This window comes from Idiotropiscis lumnitzeri, chromosome 14, assembly GCF_059441095.1.
Source record: "Idiotropiscis lumnitzeri isolate Australia: NSW breed Sydney's pygmy pipehorse chromosome 14, RoL_Ilum_1.0, whole genome shotgun sequence".
Lineage (NCBI taxonomy): Eukaryota > Metazoa > Chordata > Actinopteri > Syngnathiformes > Syngnathidae > Idiotropiscis > Idiotropiscis lumnitzeri.
Genome location: NC_142404.1, coordinates 17,166,363 through 17,190,813, shown reverse-complemented (window position 1 = coordinate 17,190,813; position 24,451 = coordinate 17,166,363). Strand labels below are relative to the sequence as shown.

Here is a 24,451-nt window from a genome sequence, read left to right as displayed (position 1 = left end):
ATTATTGTTCAGATGGAACTGGGGTCTTCGTCTAAGTGGCGTTATGAACGGTCCCAAATAACATGCAGTTTTAGCACCAAACCAACTGAAAGAAAAAAAAAAAACTTGAACATTTGAACTTTATTTGGGGTTAATGGAATTCATTCTGAACATCGCCACACTCCAGTTAGTGTTTAAAAAAAATCAATTAAGTTTTACAGGTCCTATTAAATCTGTAAAAAAAAATAAAAAATTACTCTCACAAGCCTGATTTTTGAAGAGGGGTGTGTAGACTTATCTTCTGTATATCTACCCATGTCATGCAGCCAGAACTTAACTTAGCTAGCTCTGATGACCCAACACGCGCTGTTGACCAGATAATGAATTTTGTCTTTTAGCATCTCTGGTGCCTTTACATTTTATTTATTATATTTACTTTTTATGCATTTGTCATGCTCGCCGATAAAAATTGTGAACTGCTACACTTGCTGCTATATTGAGTGATATATTGGAAGATAAACGTTGAATGTTTCTTGCTTTAGTAATAATGCGATTTATTCATCCTCATGCCTCTCTTTTTGTATTTGTGAAAAGCGGCATTTCAAGTTCAGCCCGTCTTGTATAAAACAGCAACGCTTAAGTCAGAGGTCACACTTTGTTTCTGCAAAGATTATGACTTTAATAAAAAAATAAAAAAGACATAGAGTTCCAAGCTAAGCAGGAATGACCCAACCTGAGCTGAATGAAATCTGCCTCAAAGCAGTCATACAGCTCATAAATTGCAGTCATCACGTGTCCAGAATCACAAGGGTGAGCACAAAATGAACCAGAGCGCAGGATGAAATGATTTACAGGTACAAGACTCCCATTAGCGTGCGCTAATTGTTTCCACGCCATTAGCGACGGTTATCTAATGAAGGAGATGTGAGCGGTACAGTACATCACATCAAGCTCGTCGCCATCGCCACGACGAGAAGCGAGCAGCGGACCCTGGCCAGCTTGTGACCTTCCGCAGGACACACCCCGAACAGGTTTTTATTTTGACATGGAAACGCGTTCACATGAAATTAAAAAACAAAAATGGGTTAACCAGAGAGCACGATGTGACGTCTACATTTAAAACAATGTAAAAGACAGCAGATTTAGTTGCGTAGGAAAATATTTACAGCATTTATTTCTGCTCATGAAAATATGTGTGACGATGTTTGCGGTGGTAAACGGTCCAATTTCACGTAGTGGCTCCAAAAAAGAAGCATCTTTAACAGTCTAAGATAGCGAAAAGGCTGAAGCGGCATACAAGTGCATAAGACACAATTAGTGACATTGTTTTTGGGGGGGCGGGTTGGAAAATTAGACTGTAAAGCAAAAAAAAAACAAAAAAACATTTAAATGTTTAGCTAAGGAACTCGGAAAAAAAAAAGAAGATTTTTGACCATTAAGTTTGGTATTTGATCAACTTTGGAATTGTGTTAATTAAGCATTCGTAAAAACAGACTGCGGTGACAAAAGAAAGCAAACTAATGCACACCTAAAAAGTATCTTTCCTTAACTGGCTGCTGTTGAACTTTAAAATACAGCAAATATTTGTGCAAGTGCATTTTGAACTGTTTTTTCTCAACCATTGTCAATAAAGCCATTAAAAAAAAAAAAATTTGCAGTTAATTAAAACTTGCTAACTCTCCCAGATGATCGACTCAGGAATTCGTTTCAAATGCAAAACCAAGAATCATCCGACAGCACAAAAGTGTCAAAGTTTGTAGTCCAGCGTGTCCATTCGTTGCGCCTCACTCGCCGCTAATCCCTTCCAGCTCCTTCGTCAAGCTGCAGAGACAACAACAATTAATAAGACGGACATCACCAAATGATGACCATTCCGATAAAATATTTCACCTTCTCAGGTAGGCATGAGCGTTGTCAAAGCCGTGAAATTTGGCCAGATAGACCAAGACTCCGGTGGCGCCGCGGCCTTCGCGGGCGCGGCAGAAGCTGCAGTTACAGATGCCACGGCACGGCGGGCAGCGCCACTCCTAGCGTCGAACGACGAGGCACACGTGAGAATGGAACGACTCCCGGCGAATACGCACGCGATATTTTCGGAACTTACCGTGTCCAGCAGAGCATCTCGCACTTCCTCCCCGTAGCGGTTCCGAAGGCACGGCCCGCAGAACTGACCCCGGACGCCGATGCATTCTGGATTGCGGCAATTTGTTTTGGTGTCGACCGTTTTCTGGCGACACTGGTGGCAAGTGGTGCCCTGTAAAAGTGAGACGAAGAGAAAAGGCTTATGAAAAATGACTCTGCTTTCCCAAAGTATGCATCCTGGAAAATGTCCTACAGATTATTTTGAAGAGTTTCATTTAGACAAAAGTAATGCTTGGCCGGCATCTTGGTGAGCAAGTGAAATATGTTTGACACGTGTTGAGGAACCTCATTTAGACAAAAGCAGAGCTTTGCAGCTATCTTGAGCCAAAGGAATAATTGGATGTTGAAGAGCTTCATTTAGATAAATGTAGTGCTCTGACGCCATCTTCTGACATCTTGGTGTCAAAGCACAATGTTGAAGTGAGTTGAGGAGCTTCATTGAAGCAAAAACCGCTTTGCTGCCACCTTGTGGCTAAAGAATGACTCTATAGGAGTTGAAGAGCTTCATTTAGATAAAAGTAGTTCTTTGTCGCCATCTTGAAGCATCCACTGGCAATTAAAATTCATTTTGGGTGTTGTTTTTTTTTCTTGTTTTTTTTAGTTGCAGGTAGATGCTCCAAGACGGTGACAAAGGCTCAGGAAGAAGACGAGTCAACAAATCGGATCGTTTCTTGACGTTGTGTTCTTGCCGGACTCACAGAGACGCTGTTGTAAACCTTCTCCCTCACGTTGTCGCAAATGCGCTCAAGCTCATCCTCGGTGACCTCGTCGACGGGCCGCACCACGTGAGGGAAGGCCTTGGTTCTGTTGCACGAGCGCTGGCGGACCTGCGCACCAAATAAGATTAGCCGTTAGCTTCGCTAGCAACGCCAGCGCCGGACGCAGCTCGAACGGCAAACGCGGGCCGAAAACGCAGCTTACCGGCTCGTCCACTTCTTCGTAGTAGCGGCTCCGTCGCACCAGGCTGAACTTGTCCTCCGGTTCTTCTTCCTCTGGTGTCGGGCTGGGCGGCCCTTCCACTAGCGTGCGGGAGCGAGTATGAGGCCGAGACAGACGCGCTGAGCTCCGCCTCAACGTTTCGGGCATGGAGCGTTGAGGTGCGCGTCGGGTCTGAAAGGTTGAGACGATGCAAAGTATCAGAAATTATTCTGAGCTGCTAAGTCGGCACTTGCGACTTCGACTGTGCATTCAATCTTTATCTGAACCGTTTCTCCAGCCTATAAAACCGATGCTAACATTCGTCTCGGGCATTTCACATCGTATGTTAGCGTTAAGCTAGCCGAATTTCTTTGGCCCAATGAAATGGTTTGGTTTATCCTCATTTTAAATATACAATGTTTTATTCCACTTTGCTGGATGTTCCGTATGTGTTCAAGTCGCAGTTTACAACTACCGTAAAAATGTATGGAAATCTATGATTTTCTCGACATTTCGTATTATATGTGAGCAGTTAGCTAGGAGACTTTAGTTGGGCCGGTGTCGATGAAGAATGCGAACATGCCCGAAGGAATACATTTCAACTTTATTGTAACAATTTTAATTGTGTTTTAATACATTTAAATATCTTTGAGGCACATGGAGTAAAAAGTAAGTTAGTTTAAAAAAAAAAAAGGATTTTTGACGTCTTTAGCCGTCAATGGCACTAAATGAGGTAACACTATTGGATGGTGCGGCTGTTATTTTACCATTGTTGCTGCAGAGGCCATTCGTTTGGGGAAGAGTCCCGGTACTTTGTTGAGCTCCGCCATCAGATTAGCAAGCTGAAACAAAACTGGGATGAGAGATCTCACACACGCAAAGCCGGCAGTTCCCGTTGGATAAAGCAGGTCTTTGCTACCATTTCTTTGTTTTCTTTAATATTCAGAGCTCTCTTGGCCATGAAGTTCTCCTCTTCCTCATCGTAGTCCAGCACTTTTGGTTGAGGCTGAGGGAGGGGTTCGGACGCGGGCCTCTTCGCGCTCGCCTTCCGGGTCGGGAAGGCCATGGCCACCTTTAAAAGGTTGGACCGGCGGCCACGTCTCGCAGGCTCACAATCGGGATCGACTTTCTGAGAGGAAGCATACGTTTGGATGAATTTCGAGCCCAAAATGATGAGACATTTTCACCCCCCATGCCTTGTTTTAAACTCACCATCGCTTTCATTTGAGTGTTGATGAGCTCCTCTTCAAACCCAGTGCGTGCATCTTCCTCTGCAGTGGCCTCCAGAGCTTTCGATTTGTCAAGCAACCGCCTCGATAGTCGAGAGCTGCTCCTCTATAAAAAAATTAATAAAAATGTTCACGCCACTGCTCAGAGGCTTCACATTTCGCCGCCCGGTAACAACACACGTGTTATTACCGTGTTTGCAAAGCCTCCATCGGAGCCAAAACTGTCGCAGCTGTCGTCGGAGGAAGAGGAGGACGTCTCCATGGTAACCAGGGGAACGCTGCGGAAGCTCCTCAAACTCATCCTGGTGGTGAGAGGCTGGGCTGATGCACTCTGCGGTAAAGTAACGCAGACACATAATGACCTTTTTTAAACTCACAAATAAATACACTGTTGGGAAGTCGGGGTCACTTTGAAGTGTCCTTATTTTTTTGAGAGGGAAAGAACTGGTAAGTTTACAGTTGTGCTCATATATTTTCATACGCTGGCAGAATTGGTAAGATTTTTTCATTTTTTTTAAAGAAAATCAGAGTGAGCAGGCAAAGTTAAAATGAAATGCATCACAAAGTCTAGAATGTGATTAAAAGGTCAGCATCACTAAGTGAGCCTCAAACATCGGACCCAAAGTGTATATAATCTGTTATCGTGGAAAACGTGAAAAGTTCTGAGTTGAAAGGATCCCTCAAGGGGGAGTGGCTGAAATACCGTAAGACATGATTTTAGGAAAAGATAGACATTTTATCTAAAACTTGCTAACATTTGAGCAGTAACTTGGGCAGAACAACCTGAAACTTTATTTTATTTTTTAAATAATAAGAAAATAATTTGTACTGCCTGGACCTACAAGGAATGAGCACACGTTCAAATACTAGGCCGGACTGTGACGTTGTTAGCTCTGTGCAGACGTGCTTCAGTTATATTAGCCAACTAGTCAAATATTGAAATGTTTCCTTTTGCCAAGGTTCGACAAGTTTAAGATTCTTGTAGCAGTTTTGAATTAAAGAGGTCAACCTTTAGCGTCAGTAGTTTTCAGTCAGTAAAACAATGAACACAATTTAAACTTTAGTTTGGCATCACTCAATAAAGCAAGAAACAAAAAAATGCAACTATTTGGTGTTACCTGCAAGCGTGTGCAAGGCATTTTGGTCTTCAAAGTTGTTGCGGGCAGACAGAAAAGTGGATCCGCACAGTTGCTCGGTTCTTCAGCTCTACGGGGAACAAAGCACAGCCACCCTCATGAGCGCGCGCTATTCGCGTTCGCTTCCCGCGCCACTGGAACATCCCGGAAGCTGAATAATATCAGTTGAACGTTTAAACGGAATAGTTAACATCTCGTTGTGTATGACAGGCAAAATTCCTCCTATTAATCTCATTATTGATAAAATGTTTTTATATATTTGTAATTGAGCAACGCAAGTGAAAAAAAATGTTCGATTATTACAGATAAGTGTATGTATCTTCCATGTGTTTCGGCGTGGCGCGAATTTTTTTCACCTTTGAATTTGCATACGAGGCGCGTAAAATACGTATTTCCCTCCAACTTCGAGTCCTCTATTGACTTCAGTTCGTGCCTTTTAATATTTGCTGGGTGAACTTTGCCCCAGTGAGCTGACTTTCAACTTTAAGTGTTTTTGCAATCTACATGTTTCGAACTTTACTTTCTACAAATGTTTTAGAATCCTGAATGGTTTGAGAAATGTATGTAAATGTAGTTTTTTGGAAAATAAGCTTTTAGTTTCATGACATGACAATGTAGCATTTCATGAAGGGCTACTTGCATAAATCAAAGACTAAATTATGATTTTGTTAAAAATTATAAATGCATGGGACTTTGACCGGACCTTTCATTGCAATTTTCCTGCTGTCCAACATAAAGCAAAAATGAAGACATGCTTTTTTATGCTTGATCTTTCACATGTATAGTCACACGCAGACTAAAAGGGCTTTATGCTACATTCTTACTAGCAAAATAAAAAAGGGATTTAATTAGAAACACATTTCTATTAATAAAGTGAGTAAAGAAAGAACAACAACTTTTAGGCATGTAATAACTTTAATAAATATATTTTGAGCATTATTTAAATTAGCTATCTAGCAGCCATTTAAAATAAAAAAAACAGCATTAATATAAATCTCCCTTATAAAAGAAAAAACATTCCTTGCAGAGCATGTGTTGAAATAGTATTTACATGGTAAACACATTCAGTTGCTGACGTGAATGAAGCGTGCCATATTAAGTCCTCCCCCCTGCACCGCGTCCTCCCCGCCCTCCTCTCCTCGGCCGACCTCTGACCGCTTTATTGTCCTGTCGCGGTAACCTTTTGTGGCGCTCCACTTTGATCCAGCCGCCCTCATTGCTGGCTTTGGCATCCTCGCTTTCCTCGTTGGGGTTTTCCGTCACTGACATGATACCGGGTATTACGCGTGGGCGGATGTGCGCTGCATTGCTGTAACTGTTGGACCGCGGCCTCGCTGGCTGTCGAGGGCTTTTGTTGCTTTTATTGCCACTTTGGCCTCCTCTCGTATTGCCCCTCCCTTGACCCGCGCCGCTGCCAAAAAAGCCCTGTCTTCTGTACTCGAGCACTACGCCCGCGCTGAGCGGCCGCTCTCTTTCCGACATACCCTCTGACGTGGTGCTGCACGGGCTGCTGCCTTTTGAGCCCAAGTAGAGCGGCGACAGTTTGGCTGACAGGCCGGCGGTGGGCGAGGAGCTGCGCGAGTCGTTCCAGGGGCCGACGAGGGCGCGGACGGGCGAGCGCCGCGCTGCGGCTGCGTAAGATGACGCTTGGCTCTCGTGCGCCGACAGGAATTGAGGAAGCGTGCGGGCTCCTGAGCTGGTGAAAGTGGGGAGGGCGTTGGTAGGCTGCTGCGTTTTCTGCCTGACGATCTGCCGCAGCCTCACACTGCGCATCCAAGCTTGATCAATGTCTTAAAAAAAATCAAATAAAATTATGCCAATTGCACCGTAACAGACAGTGAATTTTTGTTTAACATCTTACCGGAGTTAGTCCTGTTCCTGGGGCCCAAGTCAAAGTGAACAGGTGTTGGTTGGATGACGAGCTCCACCGTTTTGATGGCATCTTGTCCGCCAGTTTGACACCACGTCATGGGGCAGCTGTGTCGAGTTGACTTGGGTAACCTGACATTGTTCTGTATTCACACGTTAGGAAGGAAAGTTTGGGATGTTCGTTTGTGCTGAATTCTTTTTTGGTCCACTCTAAAAGCAGTTGTGTGGAAAAAGAACCCAATATTGGTCAAAAAGGGACCAACTGAACTTTTTGGGTTATCCAAAATTGGGTCGAAATGAAGAACTCATAAACCAACCCATTTTTTGCATTACATAACCTCAAAAAATTGGGATTTTTGGGGTTGCAAATTCACGTAATTTGATGAATCATTTTTGAAACACCCTAAAAACAGTTGGGTCAAAACTAACCAAATATGGGTCAATAAGGGACCACCCCAACTTTGGGGGTCATTCATTTAACTTAAAAGAAGAGTTCAAATGTGTCCATTTTTTTCTTCTAGGTTATTCGTTTGATTCAATGTTTTGGGTTTCATGAATAACTCAAAAAGTTGGGTCAAGCCCTCTTTTAATACACATTTGGTTATTTTTGACCCAATTGTTTTGAGAGTGAAGCAATCTTCCATTATTGGCTGGAAAATCACCAAATTTCTATTTTTGAGTCTTGCTTGGGCTCATCTTGCAGCATCTTGGAGTGAACTGAATCGTGTGTTTCTGCTTCGTGGATTGACAAGTGTCATCATTTACCTTATAGTTGACCGTGTAGTCCACTTTCTGACTCGGCTGTATCCCAACCAACCATTTGTCCATCACAAACGGCGGCTGCGATATAAATGCAACTTGTTCGTTTCATGTGATCCAAACAAAAAAGGACGCACGCGGGAGAAAAGGAAAACACCAAACCTTCGTCATCCGCATGGGCTCCACATCCTGTCGATTGGGGCTGAAGATGACATCCTTGATATAAGTTAAGGCCACGTCGTCTCCGTCAAGTTCCAGGAACATTTTCCACTTGCAGTCCTTAACGGGGAAATAGTTGATCGTAAGACGTGGCAGGCGGTCTAGTGCACTCAGCAAATGAGGCCTGATTGCAAGCCAGGAATAAAATAATTGCGCATGCCACCATTCGGTGTTAGTGAAGCAACAGCACAACCTAGAGGGAGATCGGGAGCGGTGGGAACACTTTCGAATAGTTTGACAAAATGTGGCACTGATGGAGGCACAGCAACAGAAGGCGCTTTTGAGACGTCGCCCCCCACAAAAAAAAGTTGATTTCTATTCATTGCAATGCAAGCAGACAACGTGCATTCGAACAGCAAAATATGAGAGCTTTCTGGCGAAAGTGAGCAAGCGGGCAGTGTTGCCATCAACAAATCAAAGTTCTGAATGCTATCGTACTCCAACACAGACTGGACATGTTGAGCTTGACTTCACTCATTGTATGATGAAAATTAAAAATGCATACAGTCCCCTCCAAAAGTATTGAAACAGCACGGTTTGCTTCTTTTTGTTGCATTCTGAAAATATTTGCCTTTCAGATCACAAGATGAAGATGGAACAAGGATGTGTTCAACAACTCAGGCCCGAGGACCTTTTGTTTTAAAGCCAGCTACTTTTCAAGTGAGCAAAATATCACAACAGACGTTATTAAATGACGTTAAAATGAATAACATTTTATATTCGCTGGTGAAAAACCGACTAGCAATCACTTCCACTTCACTTGAAATGTTTTGCCAGGCCTTTGCTCAGTTCTTTTTAGTTTCTGGGTGTTTCTCTCTGCTTCAGGAGGTAAAATGCATGCTCTATTGGGTTAAGGTCTGTTGAAGACCTTCCACCGTTTACGCCCTTTTGAAATCTTGTTCTTTTGGGCAGTGTGATGTATTTTTATTTCAACTGTCAGTAGCCATTCCAATACTTTTGGAGGCGACTGTAAACGTAAAGCTAAAACGTTGTTGGTCATGTCACTGAAGCCACCTGAGGGTTTCTTAAAAAAGGCCATTTATCGACTAATAAGGACACTAAATGCGACACTGACACAAAAGTGCCCCGTATCGTCCATCAAACCGTTTTCGGTTGTTTTCGTCCTCACATCACATCCTCACTGGGGCGTCCAAATGCGAACAACGCCGCAGCCCCCTTTGCCCCCGGCACGCTACTTGCTGACGAAGCAGTAATGATTGTGCCAAACGCCCGCCACGAAGCCACAGGTCACCGCTTAACCACACGGGGTTCGGGGTGATGGCCGATCCATTGTGCGCTGATCACAGGGAAGGACATCAGAGGAGCGGTGCTGACACACTCGTCTGAGGAGCCTTCGCCCTCTCCCGCTGGGGCCGTGGGGATTGGGGAATGGAGGCGAGGGAGGGGGCGGGGTCGCAAAAGGGAAGCCGGCTGGCTCGGAAACACACCGGCGGCCTCGGCGTTGGCCCCGGGATGGTCGCACTGGGGCTCCCGCGTCGGCGCGAGTCTAATCACTCCGGCAGAAACAATGTGGCGTAATGATGCCTTGGACCCGAGTGCGTATAATGACAACTCATACATAATTCAGCACCTTTCACTTGGCTGCACGGTGATATCCTCATTAGCGGGGAACCCTCAGTGGCTGTCAGATGGTGGCCGCTCAATCGCGAGGCCCTCATTTTTGTCTTTGAGAAGTGCAGCTGCTTCCATGACATCGCCAGCAAAAGAGGGGCGAAGAGGAGGGGAAAAATGCAGTGTGGGTTTGTTTTATTTTGTGCACACACACAAAAAAAAAAAAAAAAAAAAACTTCCAGTTTGTAAAAACAAGGCTGACACGGAACCTGACACCAGGCAGGGGAAAATAATTAGCTCTCATTTTCTCAGCCTCCTGTTTCCTTCTCCCCGCTGTGTTTTCGACCCACTAAACCACCACATGTCAGAAGAAATGGGAGGCAATTAGCAGGCTCGTTTCAGCCCCGCCGAACACACTGAAAGAGGACTATTTATGATGGGACAATGAACAGCTGAAAGATTAAATAACGTTTTCCTTTTAAAAAGAAAACGACTTCTGACTAAATGGGCTATTTTTGATTAAATTCGAACGGCAAGTGAAGAGCCAGCAATTTTTTTTTTTTTCGGCACTCACAAAGAGTGGCGCTGGATGTGGTACATGGAGGAGAATGACATGTTTATTTGTCCGCTTTTCTACCTGTATCGTGATGCCTCTAATGGTCAGTGTAACAGCTATCATTAAGGATCCTCAGGGCCAAAAAGCCGCAGCATTGACAGTCTTCGTTGATTGAACACTTTCTTTGTGTACGCTTAAACTCACGGTCCACTTTTTTTTTTTTTTTTTTAGGTACACCTGCGCCGACGTACAATTTCAAAATATCAAACTCGATGGCTTATTATTGAGCACCCGGAGGCGAAACATCTGACAACATTCCCTCGGTGTGATACGCAAAACAAAACATGATGACGCTCAACTGTCAATCAAATGGACGCCCCTTTTGTCGGGCATTTTGCTCAAAGTTCTCCGTCTTTGCACGTTTGAAGATAATTGCTGGGAACGTGCAAAGACGTATGTTTTTAAAAGAAAAAATTCCAAATTCACTTAACAGGGACTTTAAAAAGAGTCAAATGAGCAACTTACAGATTTTCCTGTGCCCGGCTTCCAGTGGTACCCGAAGACCAGTTCCAGATGAACACTTTTGCTGCTTTCCACCTCATTTTCGAGCTCCTCCTGGAAAGGAAAAAAAAAAGTAAAAATAAAAATTCAGTTCAACAAAGGGGGACACAACATTAGGAACACCTGGACCATCTCTTGAGAATAAGAACTTTTATGCTCCGCACATTTTCTTTGTTCTCTTTTATTACAGCCATTCACATTTGTTTATACAGGACTATCCTTCATTTTTTTTTTTTTTTTTTCAAATTTATTTAAATAAAACCTGTACAGGGTCACAGAGAGCTGCCCGGGTGTATTTTTGTGAACAACAACAGAGCAGGATTGGCAAAAGGCTGCCCGTGGTTTACAAAAGATAAACTCAACGTGGACGCAAGCAAACACACGAGAGAACTTTCTACCTTGAGCAGAGGTGGAAAGTGGACCAGCCCGAGGTAATCATTGGTGAGCTTTTCAATTCCGCTCTGCCAGAGGGGACACAATGACATAAATGACAACGAGTTGTCCCAATGCATCATGGGAAGATGGCAACGTTTGGCCTCGCCTTGCCTTCAGGTGCATGACGTGACCTTTGGACTTGATGCCCATGTCCCGCATGTCGTTCTCCGTCAGCAATAAGAGCCTTTTTCCGGTAATGTGATTGTCCCGAAATAGGTCCGCATACAGGTGCATGCCATACACACTGCCTTCTAAGAGGAAAAAAAATATAGCAGCTCATACTTAGCATCGTTGTTTCAAGAATCGGAAAAATAAGAGTACAAACCTTCGCCAAATATTTGCTGCATCCAGAAATACTGTGTAGCATAATGATCACATGTTAGATGAATAATAACAACAAAACAAGCATATTGCGTAGACATTGGTGATAGACCGATTAAGTTGGGCCGATTATCGGGGCCGATATTTGGCATTTTGCTGATAATCGGCATCGGCTTTTTTAAGAACTTTCAAGGCCGATAAATTAAAAGCTGATTTATTTTGGCTCGCAGCAGCACAATTTGACCTCTCTCTCTGCTGTGCTGGTGACCCCGCCCGCAGAAGCTTATTGGCTGATTGGTTCCTTGTGCAGTCGGTTGCAGCCAATCAGCAGTAAGCTGCCTGTTTGCTTTTTCATCTCGAGTCACGCGCACTGCAACAGACTTTGCAGAAATTTTTGTTCGACTTTTAAAATGAAGTTTTCTATTTCCTAAGATATAAAAAGCCTTAACATGTTGTAAATCGCTAAAGTTGTTTAATAAACGTGTTGAAAGGCAATTAAGCTAAGTCGTGTTTTGGAGTTGTTTTTTTTTTTTCAAAATTTTGACACCATTTTCAACCAATGAATATCGGCTTGAGATATCGGTTATCGGCCTCCACGACTTCTAATAATCGTATCGGCCCTGAAAAAAAAGCATCTGACACTGACCACATGCTCCTCAGTCCACGTGTAGATGTCGAGCGTCGGCAGCAGCTGCAAGAACGCAAAAGACAAACACAAGTTACAATAAAGTGGACAAAATGGTAAGCAGACACATTTTTAATCAAGCAACTTTTTTTCTTGGCAAGAGACGTCGAACGGTCTTCATCCGACTCCAACGTCCATCTGCCTGCGCCGCCGCCTTCGATTTGAATGACAAATCATTTATTGCTCAATAAATGGAATCACGCAGAAACGCGACAGGCAAAATAAAGGCTCCGTCATTGTGACGGGTAGAATGGCGCGTAATGACAGAAACGCTGCCGTGGAAAATCGGAGCAAAGATGACTAAGTGAGGGAGTCGTGTCTTTTCAGCGTCCCCTTCAGATTAAGAGCTGAATGCGGGCCTGGATAAACAGAGGCGGCCGCCATACATTTCGCCGCCTCAGAAAGACACTCAGCACTTCCCGCCTCCTCCATGCTGAGCTTTGGAAGTAAGCGCATTCAGTCTTATTTTGAACAGCACTCGCACAAATGGACTGCTTGTGTCCTTTCTGGAAACTTGTGACTGGCTGTTGTGTGGAATCTGCACATTTTTTTGTTTTTTTATATAAAATCACGCAGCTTCTGCCTCCATGCGGACTAAACACGTGCTGGGTAATCAGACCCATGCGGGCTTTTAGTTAAGCAAGATTTACATCTTCTCGCTGCCCAAGTTCTAAGTGGATGGAACTCACGAATCATCTTCATGCCCACGTATGGAATGGAATGAATACACACGAAGAAACAATTTGGAATTCAACTCAAATGTTATGTGAGAAAGTCGCCTAAAAAGCGCAACAAAAATCCAAAAGAATTTCAAAGCGCTGTCATGCGTCAAGTTCAGTTGTATTTAACTTTTAAGTGCAATGCATTGGCATTAAATCATGTAGAACTGTTTGTTTAAAAAAAAAATAGGGACGCTTTTTAGATCTGAGTGAATCATTATTTCAGTCGCTTTTCCATTCTTCTATATTTCAACTGCTTCATTGTAGTTTTTTTTATTTTAAATTTTTAATTCTTTTTCCATTTTTTTAGTTGACTATGTAAAGAAATTGAGAACCACATACATGAAAAAAAAACATGATGGTGATTATAGAACATGAAAAGGAATTTATGAAGTAGTGTCATAACGCGACTTGTGTGTCAGTTTTATTTGATGTCACATGATGGCAAAACAATACAGAAATGTGTAAATATGTTTTGGTGCAATACTGTATCAGAAGACGAGCACAAGAAGTCAATCAGTGAGTTTCAACAATACGAAGCCAATACATCGTACAAATTCAATCTGCCAGGCTCCAGTGTGAACAATGCCTCGAATCGCACAGCGTATAGTAGAAATATGTATATATACCGTATAAGTGCTATTTTTCTTGGTCAAATCTGCCCAAACATTCTAATTATTAAAACAGCAAATTATTTTTGGCCTTCTTATTAAGTACTTCACACAAGGGCGCCGAGGACATCTCGGTAAGTGAGAGACTGCGGCAACAACTGCACTCCGGCACATTCAGAACAAATTGGCCAATCTTAATGTCAGCAAAATGTCACTTCATCATAAAAGATTGGCCTTCCCCAAGGAGCCAACGCTTGTGGATTCTTTCTTCACAGCATGCCACATCAAGCATACAGTAAATGACTTCCATAATGTCCAGAGACGGACGGGTGAGGACTTAAAAGAGAATTTATTTCTCTGTCAAATGGCTCGTTTTCTGAATGACAGACTAAATGCATAAAACGTACCAGAAGCACACACACACACACACGCACACACGCGCACACCCAAAAAAAAAAAAAAATAGTGCTTGTATGCCGTGTAATTATAGCTAATGGTTTACAAGTAATTAGTTGAGATACGGCAGCACTGTGCCGCACATCTATTTAGCTTATCACTCGGATAAGAACAAAGCTGTTGGAAAACTATTTTACAGCGAAAACACATTTTAAATTGACTTGCAAATAACAGATTCACACTCATTTTATTAGCTTGTTATATATACGGAATTGCATAGCATTGGTTGTCATGGAAACACTAGATCAGCGCTTCATATCAATTCTGGACCAGTCTGAACCGCTCTTGTTTTGTAGTTCTTATAGTTTACTCGTGTACAATGATGTCGGTGAATAACAAATTGTGCACAGGATCGATTCATCTGACGCACACATTTTATTTCCTGTCAAATAAATAGACGACAGTTCCTCTTCAAATATGATAAAACAATACTTCATGGAATATATTTCAAATAGTTCCTTTCGCCACCAAGTGTTATCTAGCTAGTTACTTTTTAAAACACGTAATCAGTAAAGTAACGGAGCTGCATTTTCAAGGTGACAATTGACTTTTTCTTCAGGCATTGCCTCATACACTTCACTGACTGGCGGGGAAAAAAAATCGTTTCTAAATTTTGTTCAATGGCCAAGAGGAGGCGCTGTTGAGGCCACTTGACACCAAGGTTGAGGCAAGGTGAAGAAGCGCTAAGGAGCAACTCACGGGGTTGTTGGACTGTTCGATGAGTTTGCGCTCCCACATCTTCAGACGGCGCTCCCTCTCCTTCAGTTCCTGCTCTTTGCTACTCAGGTCCCTCTCGAGCTTCTTCAGTCGGTCGAGTGTGGCTTCGATCTCGCACCTGCAACACAAAAAAAGTGTCTCAAAAACACTGGCATATGTGATACATGCCCTACTTGACGTTTCAAGTTGACTGGTTTGGTAGTTAACAGGCTGGGCACTTGACCCTTTTTTGCCGGTCAGTCCCCGCCCCCTGGTTGTGTTCTGGGTCGCCTTCTGGCCTCAACCCTCCGACCTGATTCATAAAAATTGACAGCCAGACTAAAACTTTTGTTAATCGAACCCCTTTTTTAAAAATTTGTCACCACCCTCCCTCCCCCCTGGCTCCAAAAATGGGCGTCTGGCTGGGCCGGACCATTCCGCCCCCGGGACGAACTGCAGAGCTCTGTTAATAGGCAAATGTTTGTCCTCATCAGTGAAAAAAGTGTAATATTAATAAAGCTCAAGCACAAAATTGTTCATCTACTCGATTTTTATTTTCACGTAAATGTCTACTCCATGCATGGAAGGTACCACACTGCCCCACAGAGGCCAAGGCAGGAACAGAAGGCATTTATTTGCTTAAATGTTGATTTAATATATTACTATTTCACTTTATTACTAAATTATTTTCTAGTTGTTGTTTCAAATTATGATTGGAGTTGAAATTTGGTTGTTGAATAAATGCTAAGTTTTGAAATCCCAAAATAATTTAGATTACATTCCAAATAATCGCGATGAGCATTTTTCATCGAATCACGAAGCACGACTCCCAAAAGGTCGGTTGTTCATCCTTCAGCGGAGTCTCAAACTTGAAAACTGTCCAACCGACTTTTTATGACAGTCACCTCAAAAACAACGCTGTATATATTCCAGGAACTTGAAACAAGCACTCGCATCCGTCTGACCGCCGAGATTGCGTTAAGCGTACATGACCCGCCCGCTATTCGGATTCCGCCTCACCTGCGCGGCCGCGACGGCGCCAGCGCGACTTTGTGAAGAAGAAGCCACACGGCGCCATCCCCGCGCGACGGGCTGAGGCAGAATAAAGTCGCAGCTGAGACTCAGGCTGTGCTGAACATCAACTGAACCTCCAGCTGCTCACACAGCCCAATTAAACACTTCTACTTGAAAAAGATGGTGATTATTTTTAGGGCCTTATGGGTAAAGAGAGGAAATATATCCAGATGGAGGATTCGTCGGAGGTTTTTATGCCTTTCTGGCAGCATCAGTCAAGTCATTAAAGATCTATATGAACGCTCTCCACTTCTTTTTTTGTATTTCCCGACCCCCGTCAGCCACATTTCCATGTTATTCTTTGCAATTTCCTTTAGGCTGAGTGCACATTGAGTCGTCAATACATTGAGTTGGCCTGCAGAATGGCTCATTACGTTACCTCCATTCAGACTTGTTGTGGAGGAAAGAGTTGCACTGTTGGGGAAGTTGGCTGTCGTTGGCCATGGCCTCTAACGTCGAAAGGATCTGCTTGAACGTTGGCCTCTTCTGAATCGAGAGAACAACTTTTAGTGGCGGGCCATGTTGTGGCTCTCAATGGCGGAATGAAGCGCTGCCGCCACTCACTTTTGGATCCGTCGTCCAGCAGTCTCTCATCAGCTCGGCAAAGCTGGCAGGACAGCCACTGGGGATGGTTAACCTCTGAAACACAAAAACGCACCTGATTTCGTACTCACGGGCAATTGTTACGTTTCACTTTTTAACAAACACGTGAATCGAACACAGAGTAAAAGTTCGGCCTTTGAATAAAGCGTCTAAATCTTGAAAGTGTCTTTTGTCGCGTTTGGCGCGTTTACAACATCAGACGGGCATTAATGGTCACACTCTCGAGTGCTTTAAATCCTATTTGGCTGGCAGGACCTTTTGTGTTCGCTCCGAGTCCCGCTCTGCCCCTCTATCGTAAGGTATTCCACAGGGTTCTGTTTTGGGGCCCTTGCTGTTTTGCTCTGCGGATGACGGACAGATCTAAATTTTCTTTGGTGTGTTTAAAATAGCGTACAATATTTGGAATTAGGTGAGAAAATACCTCGTCCTTTTCCACGACAAGCCAAGCAACTTGTAAGCCTTCCAGGCCTTTGAAGGGGACCTCGCGTGTCAGCATTTCCCAAAGCACCTGGAACACAAGCCGCGGTAAAATAGTGACACATGAATCAACGCTCTCTTTCTCTCTCTCTGTCTTGCGCAACCAACTGCTCCATACGTTGTTACAAATATCTCTCCAAAGCACAGGTTGACTCATGGTCATGTGACTTCCCCAACCGTGGCCGAGATGAGGTGTGGCTACAACCCCACTTTTCCTGATGAAACATTTCAAAATCGCAAACTTTCTTCCAGCTTTTGGCCTCTTCAAAATGGACAGAGTATTTCTTGCTTCACCCGAGGTTGTTGCCACTCACCACAGCGTAAGAGAAAGTGTCACAGGTCTCAGACACTGGCAGGCTCTGGATGACCTCAGGCGCCATCCAGGGAAAGGTGCCCACCAAAGACATGTGGGTCGTGTGGGTGAGAAATTTAGAGGCCCCAAAGTCACAAATCTGGAAAAAAATAAATACATAAATTCACAACTAAACACAGCACAGCAACATTATTTATAGCAACAGAAGCAATTCCGATTTTTTTTTTTTTTGCTCAGCGAGCAGGTGAACGAGTGGAGCACAGCGTATTGTTGCTGTTTTTCAAAAGTGTTTCTATTCATGTTCCATAAAAGTTGTTCCACAACACAATCAAGTTGCGGTAATAAGGCCAGTTCAAATGAACAAACTCTGAAATATTCAGAATGTAAAAACTGAACCTACCTTGAGGACTTTATCTGCCGTTATAACAACTGAAAGACAGATCAAACATTTTCTGTGATAAAAATGACAAAGCATTCATTTAAAAATAAACCAAAAAAAAACCATGAATGACAATATACACTCACCAGACACAACATTCGATCCACCCGCAAAAATATTTCCCTGACGAAAATTGGGAATTTTGTAAGTTTGAATTTCCTAATTGGATCTAATTTGACAGAGCAGGTGTACCGAATGTTTTGGCTGCTGCGTATACTTGAGACGTGGAAAAATGCTCTAGTTACCATTCCTTGACTTCAAGTCTCGGTGGATCACTTTTACCGGGGCCTCTGAGTGCAAATAGTGGATTCCTGAAACGAAAATAAAAGGAAGAGTGAATTGTTAGATTTAATAATAAAATAGAGAAATTCATGAAAAAAAAAATTTGAAATTTGCATCAAAATTAGTAGAATGACGTTTGTAGCTCGGTACACAGCCTGTTAAAAAATTCAGTATAGTAGGTTTTTTTTCAGGTAAATTTAAAAAGTAGAATTCAGTTTTTTTTCCGTTTTTTTTTTCAATTGAATTTTTAAGTACGATGAATATATTTGCATTTAATTTTTTTATGATTTTTTTGGTGTGACACATTTCAATTACCGTTTTTTAAACTTAAATGTAAGCACACTGTTAATGATTAAACTGCGCATAATGTTCCAGGGGCTTAGAACATTATTAAATACAATTTTTAGGAATCAACCATGTGCCTCGTTTTTGACATGGTGGTAACTTGGCGAAATATGTTTGACAACCACTACTCGTCCGTGCCTACGTACACATAAAGCTTTGAAACTAAATGTAACCACCATGCTGACGAATACATAACTTGACTTATCTCACCTCTGGCGATCTCTGTCGCCCAGGTCATAATGTGCCCCATGTCCATTTCGTCACTCTCATCGCAGGCAAGGTAGTCGTACAGTGATCCGCCACTGGCATATTCTACAACGGAAACACAAATAAAAACTTCTGGGCAGGTCCAAGAGACAGAAACTCATTTATCGCATTGTGCCTGCCAAAAGATGGGCGTGTTATTATGTTCATTATTTCGAATGAGAGCCTCTTTGTTTCACAGTTTGAAGTTGTGTTTCTTTTTCTGAAGTCTTTACAGTGCAGACGAGGTTGCAGCTGCAAAATTATTTATTGAATTGAATTGTTTGAATTAGCAAAGATTAGAGAGCCAAAACACCAACAATGAGCGGCGACAAGTCAATGCGTGTCTGCGACCGCACTTTGCACTTGAATATGTTGCGTTCACATTCCACAGATAATAAGACCGGGACGTCTGTGGCCCGGATGCACACAGATGAACTGCTCCTGCCTTTCCGTCGCATCCGATAACGTCTTGACTGATTTGCTGAACAGCACCTTTGCCCCGATTAATTCCTGGCTAATATTCGTTTGCCGTTTTGCGGTGTCGAAATAAAAAGAGGCAAGCAGTTGGCTGCATGTATAATGAAACGAGCGCATGTACATATTGACTCTCGGAGCACTATGTCAACACAGGAAATCACAAATGATAATCAATCAAGTCTTTGCCGTTGCTGCTGGTGATATGATTCAGCCTCGACTAAACATAAACCCACGAGCTCCTTTGCAACAAATCAATTTCTGTTCCTAAGATGGACACCACGGCATCAATCGGAAAAGTTTTCTCACTTGCTGCCGACTGTTTATGTTTCGGCACTATTGTGTCGAACTGAGAAGAGATTTCCCATTTTTTTCTTGACTATTTGAATAAAGGCTTGCAACCAGGAAATAAAACACTGAACTGGTAAAAGTGAGCAGGCCAAAAATATTTCCATCACGTACCAGTGACGATGCCGTAATTGGGAGCCTCCACGACAGCGCCATAGAACTGGATGATGTTACGATGGCTGAGGACGCTGAGGATTTCAGCCTGGGTGGTGAAGACGCAAAAGACCAAGTGGTTCTTAGTCAACAGGGTCAAGAAAATTCATCAATTCATAGATTTGCCCAAAGTTAAAATTGAAGTTGATTCATTGTTCAGTCCTTAAACAAACAAATCTCATTCAACCCTATGGGCAATCTAAAGCACTAAATCGTAGGTGTCAAACTGTGGCCCGCGGGTCAAATTTGGCCCACCGTGTAATTATATTTGGCCCGCGAGGCTATACCAAATGACTACTATACCATTTTACATTCTATATGATAAGAGTAACATTTTTCCTTGCGACTCCAAGAAATCAGCTTGAATGGTTGATTGATTTATTTTTATTTTTAAAATAATGATTTATTATTATTCAAAATTGTTTCAATAAATTAATCTCATTGATGTTTTTTTTAATTAGATTTTGCATATCTGGACTATTAAATTCTATATTAAATAGTAATAAGTGTTGCTTGTTCCATATTCAATGTTAAAGCAAATCTTTAAATTTGGGTCCATATTAAAACATTAATTTGTTCAATGCTGGCCTTTTCGCCCCACTGTTCATTTGAGTTTGAGGAGTTTAATGAACAAACATAAGATGCATGTTTTGGGAATGTGGAAGGAAGCGCGAGTCCCTGGAGAAAACTCAAAAAAACCAAACACGGCAAGAACGTGCACGGATAAGTCAAGCTGAGATTTAAACCCAGAACCAACGGCAATTCTGACAATTAAAAAAAAAAAAACTACATTATCCATACTAATGCTCGGTTTTGATTGACACTCTATGAAGTGTTAATTATTGTGGATGCAGTCTTATAGAAATGTGTCAATGAATTCCTTTGTGGTGGTGTCACATATAGCACAATACGTACTTTATTGGAGTTGTATAGCATACCAGCAGCAAAAGCCGAGGGAACAGCAACCTGACAAAAGCACTTAAGACTAACTGTAACAAAACTCTGTAATTAAGCAAACAATCGCTTCCCCACTGAAAAGATGACATTTTTTATTTCACCACAGTTGATCCCTTGCAGCACTGAGTGAAGTTCTGTCTGCGATCTTGCACTAGAGATTCATAAAAGATGCTCAAAATACGCTGTCAGCGGCTGACAAATGAAGCGTTTTCAAAGATCTTTTTTTTGTGTGTGTGTGTTTAAGACAATGGGCCTGCGCTTGAATCGGGGGCACGCCGCGTTGAAACGGTGCCAAACAGGATTTGCCAATAATGTTTCTTTTGCAACACCATTCTCCTCGTGGGGGAGTATAATGACCATGAATGATGTGTGCACAAGTCACCACATCCCACGAAATGGGCTCGCAATTAAAATGATTACTATCGTGACAATTAAAAAGTACAAAGTGTACATGAAAAGCCCCGGGCAATTACGACTCCCACCTCGTTCTCAATCTTGAGCAGCTTTTTCACCGCCACCTCTTTGTCCTGGGAGATCCATCTGGCCCGGTAGACACTTCCGAAGCTGCCGCCGCCACAGTTCTCGAAGAAGTGGATGTCATCGAACTTGATTTGCACAAAGGAGCCGCTTTGAGACGACATCTCATTCTGACGCTTGGCGCTGACACCGCTTCTGGAAGAAAAAAAAAATAAATCGAAAGGTGGAATTACGGTTCACGTGGAAAGCTGTCTGTGCATCCATTTAGCTTTGTTTTGTCATGTAAATTCAGTAATTGCTGCAGTACATGGAAAAAAATGAAATAGAGTGATACAATACATACTAATTTTTTGAGGGGCAACCAATTTTTTGCAAAAAAAAAAAAAAATTACCTTCTTGCTGTTTTTGTGCGAAAAAAAAAAAATCTTGCGGCATTTTGGCGCCGAGGAACTATGTGGAAGTGACGGGATAAATTTCACAAACATTCATAGTCAGTCCGTATCTCGATTATCTTGCCTATGCTTTGTCGCCATCTTGGGGGCAATTAAGAAAATTATCGGGCCGCCAATTAATCCCTGCTTTTTTTTTTCAATGACCTGCAGGGGCATATTCGTCACATCGACGAGCCTCATTTTTGTGCAACAAGAAAGCTTGCAAGAAAATTGCCACTTGAGGATCATGTAAAGTTGTCCGCTGAAAAGGTGAGATCGCCTTCCACTCCTGATTGTGTGTCTGTGTGAAATAAATACATACACGTACTTCGATCCAATCCACCAAAATCACGTTATACCACCAGCGCCATGACTTAGACCTGCTTTTGGCTGGTCTAAGGTCTCGTATACTTTCTTCCAGCAAAATATCAGAAAAAGCCCTCGCTCTGCAAAAGCATTTGCCAAATTCCCAAAGATGGCAAATAAAAAATGAAGATTCACCCGTTTTACGCCGAACACCTAAATCTTCTTATTATTTTATTTATTTATTTATTCATTTTGCTGTCTTTGCGATGACTGTGAAAGCGAGTGCAATTGACACCTCATAAGTCCCACAATTTGATTTGTTGTTTTCTCTCAAGCGCGATATATCAAATTAGAGGCAACGGTTGTGGGCAGACACAGCAAAAAAAAGTTTGAACATATAATATTCCAGTCCACACATCTTAACATTTCATTCCGTCCCAATGTCCCAAAGTGAAACCAATCTATTTCCATGAAGGGAAACTGGCGCCAACACAAAAAAAAAACAAAGTAAAAAAACAACAACACGAGATAGATTGATTTGTTATTCTTTTGTTTGTCGATAAAAGCGTTTTTTGGTTTTTTTAAATAAATAATTTCATCATTAAAGCAAAGTATTGCTCAGTTATTTTTCCTGGCCTTGACTATTTGCAGCTGAGTCATCTGGGCTTTAAAAAAAAAAAAAACAATTACTTCATTGGAATTGTTGTCCACGGATGGATTTTGCACAATTGTCACAAAGGGGAGCCATCGCTCTGCGACCATTAACGCGTATTCAAGCTACACTCAGGCGTTGCAGGAAGCTGCTCCACGGGCCGGCCCGCTGTATTGTGTGTCCACTCAAGCGGGGTCACAGGGGAACGGTGACATGGCGCCACTCGTTCTCGATGCTTCTCCCTCAACAGTAAACACGGCTGGAAGTGAGCCTGACAGCATTGCTAAAGTCGCATCACGCGTAAAGCCGGATGACACGTCCGCAGATCGAATCCCAGGTCATTTTATTAGGCACCTGCACCTGCTTGGGCCATCTAATAAAAGAGCTATATCAATTGTGTGGTTGTCGTTCGCAAAGGTGAGCAACGTGTGGCATTGTGGAGCTCATTCATTCAGAAATGAACAGGAAATTGAGCAGAAATTGATGCAGGAGAACTGGATTTGGTAGTTGGTGAATTTGGATTTCTGCTGACTCATTATGATAGGAGAATGAACATTTTGAATAAACAAGCATACTGCTACTGGAGAGCCAGCCAGCGTAGTAACTTGATTTTTCCTTGGCAGAATCCAAATGAACCTCTATGCAAATCATCATCTGCACTGATTTCTAACAATCAGGATTCAGGATGATATGAAGCCAAAATGTTTAAAGGAACACTTCTGGCACATTGAAGCCAACATACTCCTGAGGTGTACCTTATAAAGTGTCCAGTTGCGTACAGTGTTGCAGAGGAATCTCATCTGAATGGTTTTACTCTGTGAAAGTGATTCTCAAAGGGTGTTACGAGTACAACTCGCTGAGTGATTCTAAATCTGCGTTCAGTGAGTCACTCTCTATTTCTGCTTCCACACTATGTGCGCATCTCTCCTGAGCTGAATTTGAAGGGAATTAACAGAGCCGCTTTCATTGGCCAGGAAGTAAGTCGGCTGAGTTCACACCCGCCACGGCGCAAACACCCCTTTCTATCTCGTCTACAAAAATACCTAAAGAGAGAACACACCGATGCACATAGTTAGACTTGACTTGCTGGGCACAAAAATATTGCCACAATTACTACTTAGTTCTCAGTCATGCAAAATGCATTAAAAAAAATAAGGACTTCATCTTACATTGTCTTCCACGGACAGTTTTTAAATCTTCAAGAACAGTTTGTCAGCATTTATTTAGGTGCAGTTTTATTTAACATATGTGTAGGATATTTTAATGAAATGTTTTTTTAGGGCGTGTGTTCTACATTCAAACACAGCATAAGGTTGGCATACAATAAATACACCTTTTGTGTAATGAAACACACTACTAAGGGGTTTTGAAAGCATCATCTTTTGTATCACAGGGAGGGACATGCTCATAAATTGTTTATGTGAGAGCAATGGCCGTACTTGAACTAGTAGTAGGCCAGTAGTAGTAGAGCACGGTCACAACAAAACAGCCATTATGACTAAGGCGTAACTCCATAGCAAAACGTAAACAGCGGGCTTTGATTTGAGAGCTGAAAGTTCTCAAAGCAACGTACACGAGGATGCCGAGCCACGCGAAAAAACAAAAACACAAAAAAAACAAAGCACTAGCGTACACTAATGTTCATTCATTGTACGTACCGCACACAAACTTTTTGGGGAGGTCGTCAAGCGGCTCGTCGTTGAAGGAGCACACAAAGTGGAAATGAAGAGCCTAAAATGTTCCCGGAAATCGGGCGATACTCGCCTTTTTTTATTTTCACGTGCTCCTACCCACGGTTGTTTGACTGGTTACACAACTTCGAGACTTGAAGGACGAGGAGGACCGGCCTCTTTGGACCCCCCGAATTGTAATGACAACAGTGCTCTCTGCTGGCCACAATGAGAATGACATCTTGATGCAGTTCAGGTCGTCCTCGGTTTACGACGGAGTTCGGCAGTGGCTGCGACGTAACGTACGTAAATCAAAACTGTAGCACTGACAGTGGATGAAA

General features: G+C 42.6%; 2 protein-coding genes across 2 annotated transcripts; both read right to left on the bottom strand.

The window, feature by feature from the left end:
- Window positions 1-540: 540 nt before the first annotated feature.
- On the bottom strand, window positions 541-5,486 carry cdca7a (cell division cycle associated 7a). The gene is made up of 10 exons (XM_088315306.1): window positions 5,387-5,486; window positions 4,459-4,599; window positions 4,252-4,374; window positions 3,959-4,168; window positions 3,807-3,881; window positions 3,043-3,231; window positions 2,820-2,948; window positions 2,084-2,233; window positions 1,870-2,006; window positions 541-1,800 (listed from the first exon to the last, which is right to left on the bottom strand). The coding sequence occupies exons 1-10, from the start codon at window positions 5,405-5,407 to the stop codon at window positions 1,764-1,766; spliced, it is 1,212 nt and encodes a 403-aa protein (XP_088171432.1). The 5' UTR covers window positions 5,408-5,486; the 3' UTR covers window positions 541-1,763.
- An 814-nt stretch (window positions 5,487-6,300) lies between these two features.
- Window positions 6,301-24,264, bottom strand: map3k20a (mitogen-activated protein kinase kinase kinase 20a). The gene is made up of 20 exons (XM_088315687.1): window positions 24,099-24,264; window positions 21,057-21,246; window positions 19,579-19,666; window positions 18,607-18,708; window positions 18,015-18,080; window positions 17,731-17,759; window positions 17,332-17,469; window positions 16,962-17,048; window positions 16,502-16,576; window positions 16,317-16,423; window positions 14,867-15,002; window positions 12,343-12,387; window positions 11,701-11,731; window positions 11,487-11,626; window positions 11,339-11,401; window positions 10,905-10,994; window positions 8,195-8,311; window positions 8,039-8,113; window positions 7,266-7,416; window positions 6,301-7,194 (listed from the first exon to the last, which is right to left on the bottom strand). The coding sequence occupies exons 2-20, from the start codon at window positions 21,213-21,215 to the stop codon at window positions 6,500-6,502; spliced, it is 2,394 nt and encodes a 797-aa protein (XP_088171813.1). The 5' UTR covers window positions 21,216-21,246; window positions 24,099-24,264; the 3' UTR covers window positions 6,301-6,499.
- Window positions 24,265-24,451: the final 187 nt, after the last annotated feature.